The 16,741-nt window shown below is 40.9% G+C and overlaps 1 protein-coding gene across 1 annotated transcript in view; it reads left to right on the forward strand.

Moving 5' to 3' along the window:
- DBP (D-box binding PAR bZIP transcription factor) overlaps positions 1–15,220 on the forward strand; it is a 45,915-nt gene extending 30,695 nt beyond the window's left edge. Inside the window, exons 3-4 of the mRNA XM_083162367.1 lie at positions 5,221–5,441; positions 7,559–15,220. Of these exons, the coding sequence (XP_083018493.1) occupies positions 5,221–5,441; positions 7,559–7,774 (437 nt within the window). The 3' untranslated portion in view covers positions 7,775–15,220. The remainder of the gene's footprint in view (positions 1–5,220; positions 5,442–7,558) is intronic.
- Positions 15,221–16,741: the final 1,521 nt, after the last annotated feature.

Here is a 16,741-nt window from a genome sequence, read left to right on the forward strand (position 1 = left end):
CCTGGGTATAGTGCCTACATGTATATACTGCTGCACCTGGGTATAGTGCCTACATGTATATACTGCTGCACCTGGGTATAGTGCCCACATGTATATACTGCTGCACCTGGGTATATTGCCCACATGTATGTACTGCTGCACCTGGGTATAGTGCCCACATGTATGTACTGCTGCACCTGGGTATAGTGCCCACATGTATGTACTGCTGCCCCTGGGTATAGTGCCCACATGTATGTACTGCTGCCCCTGGGTAGAGTGCCCACATGTATGTACTGCTGCCCCTGGGTAGAGTGCCCACATGTATGTACTGCTGCACCTGGGTATATTGCCCACATGTATGTACTGCTGCACCTGGGTATAGTGCCCACATGTATGTACTGCTGCACCTGGGTATAGTGCCCACATGTATGTACTGCTGCCCCTGGGTAGAGTGCCCACATGTATGTACTGCTGCCCCTGGGTAGAGTGCCCACATGTATGTACTGCTGCCCCTGGGTAGAGTGCCCACATGTATGTACTGCTGCACCTGGGTAGAGTGCCCACATGTATTTACTGCTGCACCTGGGTAGAGTGCCCACGTGTATGTACTGCTGCACCTGGGTAGAGTGCCCACGTGTATGTACTGCTGCACCTGGGTAGAGTGCCCACGTGTATGTACTGCTGCACCTGGGTAGAGTGCCCACGTGTATGTACTGCTGCACCTGGGTAGAGTGCCCACGTGTATGTACTGCTGCACCTGGGTAGAGTGCCCACGTGTATGTACTGCTGCACCTGGGTAGAGTGCCCACATGTGTATGTACTGATGCACCTGGGTAGAGTGCCCACATGTGTATGTACTGATGCACCTGGGTAGAGTGCCCACATGTGTATGTACTGATGCACCTGGGTAGAGTGCCCACATGTGTATGTACTGATGCACCTGGGTAGAGTGCCCACATGTGTATGTACTGATGCACCTGGGTAGAGTGCCCACATGTGTATATACTGCTGCCCCTGGGTATAGTGCCCGCGTGTATATACGGCTGCCCCTGGGTATAATGCCCGCATGTGTATGTATGTATATATATATATATATATATATATATATATATATATATATATATATATATATATATATATATATATATATATATATATATATATATATATATATATGGCTGCCCCTGGGTATAGTGCCCACATGGACCTTTGGGCTTGGGTTGACATTGCTAAGGTCAACAGGGTCGGAGGGTAGACACAAGCATTAGGTCGACAATGGGAAGGTAGACAGTCAAAGTTTCGACATGAGTTTTTCTGCGGGTTTTTTGCGCCAACTTGTGTCGACGGGCGGTATTTCACTATGGCGTGGAGGGAGAATATAATAGTGTGCCGAGCGCAGCAAACCAACGCGAATGGACGCGGTACACTACTACGGTGCCAGGACAAAAAAAAAAACTTAAAACGCATGTCTACCTTTTTTGATTGTCAACCTAATGCTTGTGTCAAGCTTCTGACCCTGCCGACCTTCACAGTGTCGACCCTATAACGCAGAATCACTACTGTATTTATTCCTGTAATGATGGAGTTAATTGCTTTGATTGATAAAGTGCGGCAGTGCTGTACTTCTAGATGCAACACTCCAGCTCTTCAGTCCCTCAGTATTGTTGGCGTGGGAGTTTCTGCTCCGAGCAGAAGAGGACGGAAATAAAAATAGACATGTCTTCCATTTTCAAGGCTTCATCTGAATTATGCACACTTGAATTGCTGGCGTCGTTGCTGTAGAACATTTACAGCCTCACTAGGCTGCATGGCACAGATGTATGCCTGCTACCCATAGGATTTCTTCCACCTTGCCGAGTACTCCCTTTTCACAGTTCACTTGTGGTGTTCCTGCTGATGTGCTAGAGCGCAGCAGATCATGGGTTTAACCCTATCTGACTGCTAGTCACGACTGCTGCACTAAGGAGGAACGTATGAATAGAACCAATAACAGCTTCTGGAAGAGACATTGCTTGTCCATCCGTACATACTCCTATTTCCACTGTGTAGTCTCATAAGGCTCCCATCCACGGTCCTACTAAGGTTCTGATTCATTTTATGGTCTTTTAGGATGGGGGGAATTGAGCATCAGTTTATTGTAGAGATAACTGAGAGAATCTTCAGTGTTATTACATAGATTGCAGTAGCTTTCCCAGTGGTTCTTTTGTAGGCATGGTGATATTGATTTATTTGTGAAGTGCAGCTTCTCTGAGCGTGTCGCAGTTGGCCAACACCATCTTCAAATGGCCTTCGCTCATGCTGTCTATAGGAGGGATACCCGGTCACAGTGGGATTTACTCCACTCCCTCCCTCTTCCAAAGTGACTGCACGTGTACAGTTTATACATTTTTTTAAATTTGAATTTAGTGTTCATTCTAGCACCCGCTATCTTTGAAAACCCATGCAGTTCCTCTTCCCTGCCTGGGGTGTCGCTGTCTGCTGCAGTGCTTCTAACACTGTGTGGTCTGTATATCAGCACTGATATGCAAACCAGACCTGTGCTAGAAACACCACAACAGACAGTGACACCCGAGGCAGGGAAGAGGAACTGCATGGGGTTTCAAAGATGGCGGGTGCTAGAATGAACACTATGAATTTATATAACAAATGCGAGCGACGCTGGCATTTTTAGCAGATCTTTTGTGCTTCTCTCACAGAGATGTTGGCACTCAAAGGGTTAAAATAAATTATGTATTTTGGGGGGGGGGAAATGCTATATGGTCTGCTTAGTCCTAATAGAGTATGCTATAAAGTGGTATCTAAAAAGGCAACAATTATATCCGTCAAATAACAAGGGAGCCTAAATCTCACCGTATGCCTAGAGCTGCAGCATGTTCATTGCCAGTGGGGCACACGTGGTAGAGGGCGCAGGGAGTCTGGGTACCTAGAAACTCTTCCCAATCCCCCCCCCTTGCAATGGTTTGAATTTTTCATCTTTGAGATGGAGACAGCTGTGTCTCTGTCTCGGCAGAAATTGCAATTGCAGAGCTGCCTCTACATACAGAGAGCTCAGCAGCAGAGCGCTCTGCATACAGAATATCTATGGGGAACTGCGGCACATGCTCCGTAACAGTTGCTCCCACTATACAGTGCCGCCAGTCGCAGCCGTATGGTATGTGTGTGTGTGTGTGTGTGGGGGGGGGGGGGGGGGGGGTTGGACTTCTTGCTTTGTTATCAACTTTGAACATCGATCACTGATTTTTACACTGTAAAACCAATTATTGGATTACAATGGTTTTGTTTTTTATATGTTTTTACTTTTTGCATGATCACTATGATTTCATGTATGCAGCCCTGCTTAGGGCCTATATAATATTCTAGGTGGTTTTAACTGAGCGCTGTATACTACCTACATCGATCTCTTTCCCTTCCCCCCACTAACGGGGGAATTGTAGACCAGCAGCCCCTTTTTGTTTAATCTATAGATCAACAATGACGATAGTCAACAGCGCCTAGATCGACCGCAACTAAAGTGGACACAAGCGTTAGATCAATGGGTCGATCTAGAAGCTGATGACGATTTTTAGGCATCTAACTAGACTCGTTCGCCCAAGAGTGGTTGACCAGATATGGTGCGGAACAGCCCCCATCCCAGTAAATGCTGCATTACCCCTTGATTGCCACATAATCACCGCAACTTTAGAATGTCTGCCCATTGCAAAAAACTGTACGGGGAAGGGGGGTGTGGATTTTTTGCTATGGGGCCCCCATAGTTCTAGCTACACCCCCGATGATGAGCATTCTTACTGTGCACACAGATAGTGTGTTTTTTTTTGTTTTGTTTTTATAGAGAAGCGTAACACCAGCATGAGGCAGCAGGAATACTGCCTCACAGCACTGAGGTCATGGGTTCCATTCCCACCATGGCTCTAACTGTGCGGAGTTTGTATATTCTCCCCGTGCTTGCGTGGGTTTCCTCCGGGTACTCCGGTGAAACTGTTAATAAAGGATATATTCAGTTGTGCTTTAGATAGCTATATACTGTAACAGTGGAATCATGATGAACATGGCTCCTTATGCTGAATACCTTGTACATGTTTTTTTTTTTTTTTCAATATTTATAATTAGAAAAAAATGAAAAAAGTTAGAACTTATTCAAAAATACTGCCTAGTCACTGTGTTGTTCATGCTTCTAACAGGGTGTGACACAATACACAGCACAGTTGTTGTTGTTTTTTTGTACGTCGGACACCTAACAACATGGATCTATTTCATCTACAGATGTTTGTTTTGGATTTTTTCAGTGAATTAACCTTGGCGCAGTTAATTGATTGCTGTGAAGCTAATTCATATATTGATTGATTATTTGTGCCTTGTTTCATTCAGTGGAAAATGAGACTGATTATACCATAATACCCATTTGTGTATGACGACATTGGCAATGCAAGCATTCCTCTAATCGATGCACTTACAATTTGTATTGGTTTTTAGATGCATTTATTTCATACAGTACTTGCCTACTTTTGAAAACTAGTTTCATAGAGATTATAGTTGGTGGTAGAATTTTGCACGGAGCCCCATTGAGGGGGCGTGTCATGCTCCACCCAAAGGGCGTGTATAGTTCCATATATGGAGAGATTGTGAAGAGATTGTGAACGTGGCACCTAGAAGTGTGGGTGTGTACTGCTATATCTGAGAGGAATCTTTTATAATGACTTATATCCAAATGTAGATGAGCCCCAAAGCAGTTATCTCTCATTCCTTTTTCCCCAAAAAAAGTGTAATGTGGGCTAGGTGACATGGGGGAGATTGCTGCTATGTCAGGTAGTCTCCTGCAGAATGTTGGAGGGTAGGTAACTATGATGTAACGGTGTAATGTGGGCTAGGTGACATGAGGGAGATTGGTAGACTAATGAGGGAGATTGCTGCTATTTCAGGGAGTCTCCTGCAGAAATGCAGGAGGGGAGGTAACTATGGTGTAAGTGTAATGTGGGCTAGGTGACATGAGGGAGAGAGGGCGATTGCTGCTATTTCAGGGAGTCTCCTGCAGAATGCAGGAGGGGAGGCAGTTATGATTTATTTGTGTTTATAACAATCAATTGTTATTAAAGAAATGTAAGAAATACAATGAAAGAATAAAAGCAGATGATCAAAATGCAGAAAATCCGCAAAGATATGAAAGATTCCTTTAAAAAAAAAAAAGTTTTTTGCACATATCCTGCTATGTTTAAAGTACTGACATATACGGTTTTTCCACACCAGGTCAGATTACTCCGTTGTCGAGAGAAAGTCCCAGTCCTGTGGACCCAGAGTCCGTGGAAGTAATGATGAACTTTGACCCAGATCCCGCTGACCTTGCCTTGTCCAGCGTACCAGGACATGAGACCTTTGACCCTAGGAAACACAGATTTTCGGAAGAGGAACTGAAACCTCAGCCTATTATGAAAAAAGCACGAAAAATCCAAGTGCCAGATGAACAGAAGGTAAAGATGGCCATGGGCCATTTTATATGAATAATAAATCTAATCCTATAGTGAATGACGCCGGCCTGTTTCACAACACATTACAGAGATGTTGTAGTCCAGTGATGGCTAACCTTGACACTCCAGCTGTGGATGAACTACACATCCCAGCACGCACAAAAACTGATGCAGGGCTTGCTGGGATATGTAGTACAGCTGTTATCGTTTTTTTATTTTATTCAAGTTTTATTATATATGTGCAGGTATACGTGTTTATCCACATAAATGGGTTTATTTACCTAGATGGGCGTTTTATTGAAGATGGGAAGTTGCTGTGGGTGACCAATCAGATTCTTTCTATCTTCATAAAGCTGCTAAATAAGCTGTAGATTCTACTTGGTTGCTATGGGAAACATCCCATCTGCAATAGAAAGCCCATAAACAAACCCCAAAAAGTACCGTAAAGAAGGCTGTTAGGTGTGCAGGTACGTACATGGCTGCAACGGCCTGTTTAAAGCGATATGCTTTTGGTGAGAATTACATTTATCATCGAATTTATCGTTTTTCAGGTCTTACTATAAATGATACTATATGTAATAGTGTCTGAGTTATCTCCAGCAAACTCGGACACAAGGGCAGATGTATTAAGTCTGGTAAAGTGATAAAATGGATGTTAGTAACGCACCCGCCAATCACCTTCCACTTTATCAGGCTTATTATATCTGTTCCTGTTACATATGCCCCTATGTATTCTTATTAATGTGTACCGATCCCCTGTAGGTAGTGAAGTGGAGGAAGGCATGATATGGCAGCCTCCCCAATAAGTAGGTGTCCCATATACTTTAGGTCAGTAGTACCCAGGTGTTTTTCCCACCTGGAATATCAATTGTCCATATGGTATATTGTTCTATCTGCAAAGTGATAGTTCTTAATAGATTTTTTGCCTCACTGACAATCGGTGAACACTGCTCTCTGGCACCTCCTAAAAATAGAAGTTAGCATTATCTACATTAACTGATGCACTTGCAAAGTGCAGCTGGAAAGACCGGGTTAAATTAACTGTTTTTTTTTTTTTTGTTAATGATAACTACACAAAGGCCAATTGCACTCCTTAATCTGACTTTTAACCAATAGCCCCTACAGTTTGTAACATTTTGCCACATAAAGCTGGCAACATTAGAAGCAATCTAGATGTTTGGCACATGTTGGGCTTCATTGTCAAATCTCCAGTGTCGCTAATGGGGCTTACTCACAGGGCAACACTGTTGAGCGATCTGTAAAATGTAGATTGCTCAACTCACAGCGCAGCACAGCGATGTGTCAGCGATGTGTGCTGAGCGATCTTTCAGGGCCAGTGTTCTCCAGTGAGAACACTGGCCTTGACACTGGCGATCTAACTAGATTTATCCTGCATGCAGGGTCTTAATCGCCCAGCGATAGCTACGCGCGGGGTTGCACATCGCTGTAGTTATGGCCCCTACACATGGAGCAATGTGGGTCATCAGATCGCTTAGAAAATGAGCTGAAATCGCCCCATAAGGCCATTTAGCACTACCTGCATAGGCCACTAGAGGTCACTTTCAAATATTCCTGATAACCCAGTCAAATAATTGTTCAGATAATTGTTGAGCTTGTTTATGGATCCTATATACTATGATAATGGACTAATTGGCCTTTATTGCTAATAATACCACCACAGCCATTTTGTTACCAAACTAATTTTTATTTTAATTCTACCTGTACTTTCTTTGGGGAGTCAAAAAAAGAGAAATAACCAGCTCTTGATTGCCATGTCACAGACTGTGTTTGAAAAATATCAGACAGGAGCTGATTGGTTGGTTGTTTATCATTTGCGAAGCTTAGTGCATCTGGCCCGTGAAGAGTAAAATATAATCTTTAAACCTGGAGTCACCCGCTTACTGCCCCCCTCCTCCACCTCTACTACATAGAAGGAAATACAATTCTGAAACGTCAGTCACCGTCCTAACTTGTGGTGGTTTCCGTTACGATTGCGTTGAAAGCCCCTCGGAGTGTCGCCTGCATCACTCATTGTTATATATAAATAATATTCATTTCTGGGAATTCCGATATTTGTAGGCAGCATGATATTGATCAGTATTATTTTGTTGATCTTTTAGGATGAGAAATACTGGAACCGGCGGTACAAAAATAACGAAGCTGCCAAACGCTCACGAGATGCTCGTCGACTAAAGGAAAACCAGATCACTGTCCGGGCCGCCTTTCTGGAAAAAGAGAACGCAGTTTTGCGCCAAGAGGTAGCCAAAATTCGCCAAGAACTCTCTCGTTACCGAAATATCCTGTCAAAGTACGAGTCACAGCATGAAGACGTGTAAAGAACAGAGTAAAGCGGTAGCTGTCCCACTTGGTTGCACGAATTAAAATGACTTCACGAGATCCTTTCCCGCCACGATCTTCTTTTTTTGTTGTTTCCCCAAGCTCGGCCCTTGTTCACAACAAACACAAGATTTAGAGGGAAAGAGGGACCCATTGGAAGCAGGCCATCAAACTCGTTATTTTGCCTTGCTTTCTTCCTCTAAGTCCCAGCATTGCATCAGGACCTCCCTTTCGGAAGGAAAAAGGGTGCTATACGTTGACTTATTAACAGCATGGGGGCATCACCAGCAATTGGGCAAAAGAGAGGAGATGGAAAAGGAAGCAAAATCCGATTCGGAGGAAGCCAAAGCTGATTTTTGATTCTGAACACAGGCACTATCCAATACACCAGCTAGCACTTAACGGCTAATTACTGGTACCTGACAATCCTTGCACATACAGTAACTTTCCAGTAGCATTGCATTTCTTTTTATTATTATTCTTTTTCTATCTGTCAGAGAAAGGTTGATGGATACAACATGAATGAGATATATAAAAAGTGTAAAAAACAAATGTATATATGTAAAGGGAGTATGGAATATTGAACATTTTATTGCAATTTAACAAGCAGAAATGGCATTGAACAAATAATTTTTTTTTAATTATTGGGTTAGGACGGCAGAGATTTGGTACTAAATGATAGTATTAAGGCGGAGATGGACAACCTCAGTACTACCGCCGGTGCAAACTTTATATTGATCTCTAGCTACATCTCAGCTAGCTGTGGTGGCCAGTCACGTTATGGGCACTATAAGAGATGGAATTTCAGTGTGTTTGGGGTGCTCATGGTTGCACATCCTCGTTTTAATGTCCTTGTCAGGAAAAGGCAACTCCTAAATGGAGAAAGACTCAAAGTCATTATTATACTGAACCATTTCTAGCAGTGCGTCGTAAGGCACTGGGTTTACAGCCACCGTGTTGGTCAACTGACCAAACCCAAGCAAATTAAAATCCCGTCAAGCTTGTTGATGAAAGAGCGGTTTTCTCTTTGAATCATCAACTACATGGGTTTGATTGTTTTTATTGTTTTGGGTTTTTATATGTAGTTATTTTACAGAAGAAAATTGTGATCTTTATGAATTAATTTGTTTTTATTTTCAACTTGCGTGTAAATGAACCATCCCTGTAATGTGTTTTTTAACCTTGTTTGATCTGCCGTATTAGAGCCATATATTGTCAAGACGATCAATTTTTCTATTTCCTAACAGTTCTAAAAAAGTTCTCGACTTCGGTTTACAAAGATTTATTCAAAAACTGAATTCTCTTAATATTGTGACCACTGTTTTAGAGCAATGCTGTTAACTCATGTACTTTAGGATGGTTCTAACGAGAGTTTGTGGCCTAGTCTAGAACACCACTTTGGTGTCCTAGCAAAAACCCAAAAGTGCACATATGGTTGATGCCAGGCAAATCTGATGCTCCTGAGGTTCAAAGTGGACTCATTCTTGGCCATTCGGAATGGTCTGGGATGCAGGTTTTCAAATCGGTCCTCAGGATCCCACACATTTCATGTTTTAAAATTTGGCAGTTGGTGATACCCACCTGCCGGGTGACCCTGGAACACGTGAACAGTGTGGGGTCCTGAGGACCGAGTTTGGGAATACCTGGTCTGAGGGAATGAAGGGGAGCATGCTTACCAAGATTGTCAGACGACATTATCTTAAACAGCCACTGGGAAACCCCTGGTGTCACTCCAGTATTTATCAGTGGGCATACTGCCCACTTAGGGCAAGCAAAACCACATCACAAATTGGTTTGTTGGTGCTCTGGATTGAAGAGGATAAACATATTGAGTCAATAGATATATTAACCGGGTATTCAATCTTGGCTGATATTTTTTTGACTGACGGACTGCCCTCAGTCTTGCTTGTCCAGTTTTGACTTTGTTTAAATTCGAATCTGCATTCTCGAAAACGGTTGCTGGATTGTCGAATTTGTGTCAGTTTTCAACTTTTGGCATCCATTTTCGGCGATCCAAGGACCCGACCCCGAATAAGTCGATGTCTGTTCGACCCAATCTTGTTGGAAAATAACGATATTTCCACCTGTCGGAAAATATGGGCCAGGATTGAATACCGCCTTTATTTTGTCAGTGATTTCTTGACCTTTGCTCAGTAAAAAAGGAAAGGTTAATCCAGTCAACTTTTTTGTTAGAAAGTAATTATCAAACATTAACTTAGAATGTGCATATAAAGGTGGAAATATGCGTGAAACATGGTGTTATCAGCACATGTTGTACATTTTTAAATTGTCGCAATTTATTTTTAAAACCAAGCATTTATTGACCGAAGATAGCCATCAATGAATGATACGCTAGTGTCCCAGTTTCAAGATAAACATGCACTTAATTCTTAACCCGCACAGACCATCCTTGAGGTTTTCTAAGGTGAAATAGTTTTTTTAGTACAGTTTAAGGTGCCACGTGTTAAGCAATATTTGTTATATTTAAAACATCCATAGAGTTTATTAAGATACATTGCTTATTCGATCAGTTCCAACTGCGTGTTGATTAGTACAATATTAATTCTAATGGAAATCTCCCTTTGGCATATTCTGTTCTTGGCAAGGAACGAGACGGAATGTGCATTCGTTAAGACGAAGGGTAACCACAAACTGGGGGTGGAACAAATGGATTATTGGAGTCTAATTGATTATGCTTCTATAAATTAAAGAACTATGGCTGCACCAGTAATTCTGGTGCGGAAATTCTGTGATTGTGGTATAAGCTGCAGTCAATTCATGAAACTTTATTAACAGCCATAGAAGAGCAAATCATTCAGTGTGTTTTTCTGCATGCGGTAGAGGCCAGGCATAAATAACAGCAAAAATACCTAATAGGCTGATGGGTAATCGTTCCATAAAAAGGCTGGCAGATGTATGTCTGGGGGGCAAATTACTCTTATTGACCCAGATATAAGCCCTTACACGTGTGTCTTCGTATGAGTCTCACAGTCCAAGATGTGTGTGTGTGTGTGTGTGTGTGTGTGTATATAATATACACACAACTCAATGACTAGAATTCAAATAATTTTACCTTTTTTATAGTTACAATATATGCACTAATTCGTCATACTTTCCTGAGACTACTTATTTTAAATACAAAGTTGAGTGATAAAGAAAAACCAAAAAATATCTATAATATAAAGCACAAACTTCTATAACTAACCTATGTGAAACAATTATTTTCTAAAGTCATGGGGTGGGGGTATTTATGGTTGTCCAGATGTTTTCGGGCTAGCCTAAAAATACAGACACACTTATTCAGCGCGGCCGTATTTGGATGGCTTTTTGGCTGATGCGGGTTCGCTTTTCTTTAAAGTCCTATATGTATGTGAATCGGCAAGTAATTAGACACGGATTGAATACCTTTTTTAATGTCTAGTCGAATGGTAGCACATGCCTTTATTTTAGTGGAAAGTGGGGCGTTTGATTGGGACAGAACACATATCAAACCATAATGCTAGGGCAGTTAGCTCCAAAGCCTCCCATGAAGAAGAAGAGCAAAATTTTCAAGTACAAGAGGACACACTAGTACTCTTGGGGGGGTGGCAATGTGGGATTCCGACTGTCTGAACATCTCGACAGTCGGAATCCTGGGCCGTTTTCACCCAGCTCGACAGTATATGGACAGGCGGAATTCAATGTCCACTGTCGAAAAGGGGACAAGTCAGCCAAAACCTCCATGGATTGTCTAGATTCAGCCGTGAGTTTGACAATCCAGGGTTGTTTTCATAAAGTGGGGTCCGTTTTGTCGAATTCCAATTGAATAGGCGGCCGCGGCTATTTCACCTGTCGGAAATAGCGGCAGGGATTGAATACCGCCCTTGTTCTGTCATAAATGGGTTGAGACAAATAGTTTATATCGGAGTGTGACACCCCACTAGATCAGCATACCTACAGTATATGGACAGAAATGAGAAATAGAGGTCAGCTATCTGATAAAATATTCATGAATATTTAGTATAAATCACCTAAACCGCTAAAAATCACTCACAATATATTCTATAACAATCTGGGGAACAGGAATGCTGGATACAGAAGGACCCTAGATTTGTAGTGGTTCTAGTCAGAAGGCCAATTCTAATCTGTAAGCTGTTTTTGTCCATCGTTGTGAGTCATTTGGCATTTTATGTGATTCTCTAGCACGTCCCACTTCTCCAGAATCTGGAAGGCAAAGAGAATGAATGAATGTTTGGAAGCCTGTGTAGATCAGTAGTCCGTGTACATTACACCTTTGATTGCACTAGCTAATAATGAATACAGAATACCGTTGTAGAGTTTTTTGGGTTCTTTATATAATATTGAGTACGTTTTGTTTTCCTCAACTGATCTTTGTATTTTCTAGATGTTTTCTGCAATTACAGACACCTTATATTTACTTGTCTGAAATTGACAAGCCAAAAAAAAAAACTTAGCAAGGTTTGATCCAAATCTTTGGGTTCCTTTCTTTCCTATTTGCATGAGGCACTTTTGAAAAGTAATTGTTCTTGTTAAAAGCGATGCACCTTATACACTATTTATAGTTGTCACAAAATGCCACTCGATGACCGACTCAACCGGCAGTTCCTTTCTGGGGGTAAATATTATTCATGAAGAATTTAGAATACATTGATTGTTGTTTACATAGCTGTCAGCATTATTATGGTAACAAAGGATAGGTTTGTTGCAATTTTGCTGTCGTTCCCACTTTGTATTCTTCTATTATCGTTAGTCAAGCAATCTAAGCCCTGGGTGCCTTATTGTATGGTACAGATTGTATGTTCCTCATCACCGATTTCCATCTCATGTCTCCTTAAGTCATGCAGGCTACTGGCAGCATGGATTATATTACAACTTGGTCCTATGGTTGGCATATATATGTCCAGTTACAAACTTGGGATACGTCAAGTTCTGCGGAGACAAGTGAGGGGGCGAGTAGAGAGAGTTGATACAAGGCTAGGAGGCACCCTCTTAGCACCTAAAGTTACCCTGGTGACCATACAAAACATTATGAAATTGGACTTGTTTAAAGTACTTTTTAAAATATATGACAATCAATATTAATAGAGTGGGTATGTATAATGTCATTATACTACAACTTACCATTAGTTTTACTGTTCTGATATTTCTTGGCCAAAAATTATATAAATGCTGGATGGTTTGTAGGACAATTTATATGGAATTGAATTAAGGACCATTAAGTATGTACAAATATACATTGTGGATATTTGAGGCTTCCATTCGTCAAATGAGAGTACAATGTGCTTATAGTAATAATACCAGTTTTTCCAAAAATAAAACCTTTTACATGTATGTGAAGATCATTAATCAAATGGGTTACATGAAAGTGATCAAAACGAACATCAGACAGGTTTGACAAACGTTGAATGGGCTTTGAATTGATGATGGGTGATTGAATAAAGCATGAAAATATTTGAGACTTTTGCAACATTTTTCAAAGCCATTCGATTAGTTTTAACTCCGAGAAATTTTTCATTTTGATATAGAGCAACTTCTATTTAGGTTTAGTGGTCCTAAAGTTAAATAAATAAAATATTAAGGTGGAAAAATTATTTTTATAATCCTAAAAAACTTTGTAAGAAAAATGGTTGATTTTTTTTTTTTCTTTCATTGTTACCAAAAGACAAATCCAGGTTCTTCGTCATTAGTTGACTTACAAAAATGACGGTATTCCTTCAGGTGGGAGAAGTGTTCTTGAAATGAAATGTGCCCATGTTAATTGCTTCTACTGCTGGTGTACGATATTTGAATAATCTGAAAACTTATTGTGGACAAGCATTCATGGTAAAAAAAAAAAAAAATTCATCATTGAAATAGGATATATTCACTTTTGCATCACTGTCGCAAATGAACAGATTTTTTAAATTATTTTATGGAAAAGGAATATTCACTTTTGCATCACTGTCGCAAATGAACAGATTTTTTAAATTATTTTATGGAAAAGGAATTCAATTCACCTGGATTGATTTTAAATTTGATTATTCGGTAATGAACCACATTTCTAGGGCTGCCTACAAACTAGATCTAGTGTCCTGCTGAAATGTAATGCAGTAGGCCAATTAACTTTCTCAGGGAAATCGGGGGCTGCATTTGATAGCCACATTAACCAGTGGGGTCATCAATTGGGGATTGGAAAACCTCTTCTATTCCTGTGGGGTGGGATACATATGACTGCTAGATATTTTTTTTCTAGATGGTATCCTTTTCTCCCATACAGTACTATTAATCTGATTATTTCTCCATATTTATTGGGGATATACTCCAATTAAATCAAGACAAATTCAGAATATTAAATTCTATTGCAGTTTCTCTACATGGACACCACCACAATTTTGAGTAAACAAGTCCAATATTCATGCCTTTTATTGAATTGGCGCAAACTTAGGAGGAGACCTATCAATCCTTCATGGTCATAACAAATAATCAGATATTCACTAAAAATGATTGTTGCTGATTGATGCCAACTACAGCACATTTACAAGTCCTTTTAGAACAGGCATGTCCAAACTATGGCCCTCCAGCTGTTGTGAAACTACACATCCCAGCATGCCTTGCAATAGCTTTAGCATTCCCCAATAGCAAAACCGTGGAAAGGCATGATGGGACTTGTAGTTTCACAACAGCTGGAGGGCCATAGATTAGACATACCTGTTTTAGAAGGTTTGATAAATCTTCCCCTTAGACGTTTAAGTAATAAGATGGTGAAAAGTTTGTAGTAAAGGCTGAGTGAGTTTAAGAATTTCTCATCTAATTTAAGTACAGTGCATCCTCCTTAGAACATCCTCCTCATAGTGGGCCAGATGTACTAAGCTTGAAAAGTGACAAAATGAGGAGTGATAAACCACCAGCCAATCAGCTCCTAACTGTCACAGCATCAGCTAGGGATCCATTGGCAGGTGGTTTATCACTTTCAATGTTCTCACTTTCCAAGGCTTAGCACATCTCGCCCAATGGCATCACTTATTACCAGGTATCTTAAATGTCCAATAATTGTATTGCACTTTTTATAACACTGCACTCCACATACCACCTTTTTTCTACAATGGGAGGTATACAGGGAGGGGAGCCCGAAATATTTTACTATATTGGTTTTATAAGCTGCCAAAATGTATGGTTATATTTAGCACAAGAAAAAAAAAATATATTCAGAGAAGAGAACAATATATATATATATAAAGATATATTATATAGATGTATAGATATATTTATTTTATCATCCAAGAAATATATTTGTAAGCAATAAAGTTCACAGATAACACGGGGCTCAATTTTCCTTCGATAAGATAAAGATGTATGGTTTGGTGCTTGTGTCATATTTTTGTTGTTGCAAAATCATATTATGGATGAAGCATTTTGTACCAATTATTGCAATACTGTTCTGAGTAAAGCTTTTGTGTTTTGTGTTACCATGAGTTTGTGTGTCATTTTTATAGTTTTAGGAGTCCTTTATACTTGTTCTGTGGGACTTGGACATTATCTTACTGAACTTGATCTGTATGTACTGTCTTTCTAACTCATTAGTAAGACAGATGTACCTGTGGGTACCTGCCCTGGATATGGGTATAATTACGGGTGTGGTATAACACACCGACAGTCCTTAGCCTGATGTCGGAATCCCGACTGAGGGGACTCAGAGAGTGGGGGGGGGGGGAGTGCTACGAAGCCCCTTGCAGGCTTTTATTATCCCTCTGGGGGGGGTCGTGGACTCCCACGAGGGAGAATAGCCGCTGCCCATCTGTCGGGATTCTGACGCCGGGGTAATGACTGTTGGAATCCCGAATGCCATCCTGCACCCATAATTACACTGATTGTCTTTTATCCTGATTATTCCCAAAGGACCACACTTTTTATAGACAAGAAATATGGAACCAAATTTCATACAACAAATATTATATGCTGTATACAATGGAACAATTCATAGGCCCCAAATGTTGGGTGAAAACAAAAACTTTTACAATTTTACACTACTAATGGGGAATTAGCTAACTGACACCCCCCAGGGATATTCAGTTGTCCTCATCCATTGGGTATTTATTTGCAACTGCATGAGGCAGGCAGTGGTGCCGTGTGTGTGTGTGGGGGGGGGGGTATACTCAGGGCCGTCGAGAGGTATAGCAGCCCCTGTAAATTTTTGCCCGTGACCTAATCCCGGGAGGCCACCTCCCGCAGTTAGGCCACGCCCCAAAATGTTTAAGGTAGGTGAAAAAAACATCTCTATAGTTGAGGGGGGAGTGTTATTGTCCACCCCCCCCCCCCCACACACACACACACACACACACACACACACCTCAGCAGCATGCGAGAAAAACGTCCCCGATTACAAACGTTATCCCCTGATAATTGCAAAAAGAAGGGGGGATCATTTAGTTGGCTTCAAAAATTTGCAATTTTTTAAAATTCTTTTAAATGTGGAAACCTACTTTTTTTCACACCCTAAATTTTTTGCCGCTTTATTGAATTTCCCCCTAAAAGATATATTTCATATACAACCAATGAATGGTTTGGGATCAGAATAGGCAGAGGGAAAATGAGTGGAATGTGGTTTAATTTATAGTAATAACACAAGTAGGGATGCTACCATTATACCAATGCTCTGGACTAGACCAGTATTCTGTCTACACATGTATTTTGAGGTAATGACTATACATACCCTCCAACATGACCCATAGCATTCGGTACACAATGCTCTGCTCCTGGACTTCCCTCGTAATGTATGAGTGCCGTCACCTGAGTTGAAACAACTTTCTCGTCAATTACCTAGTTCCACACAGGTGATGGCAATCCTACATTACCAGGGAAGTCCAGGAGCAGAGCATTGTGTACCGAATGCAGTGGGTCATGTTGGAGGGTATGACTATAGAATTACTCATTTTTACAAATTAAATTCTAAAAAGAAAACAAAAACGTAGATCGTACTAGTTCACTGC

This window comes from Crinia signifera, chromosome 19 (genome assembly GCF_055691185.1).
Source record: "Crinia signifera chromosome 19, ASM5569118v1, whole genome shotgun sequence".
Taxonomy (NCBI): domain Eukaryota; kingdom Metazoa; phylum Chordata; class Amphibia; order Anura; family Myobatrachidae; genus Crinia; species Crinia signifera.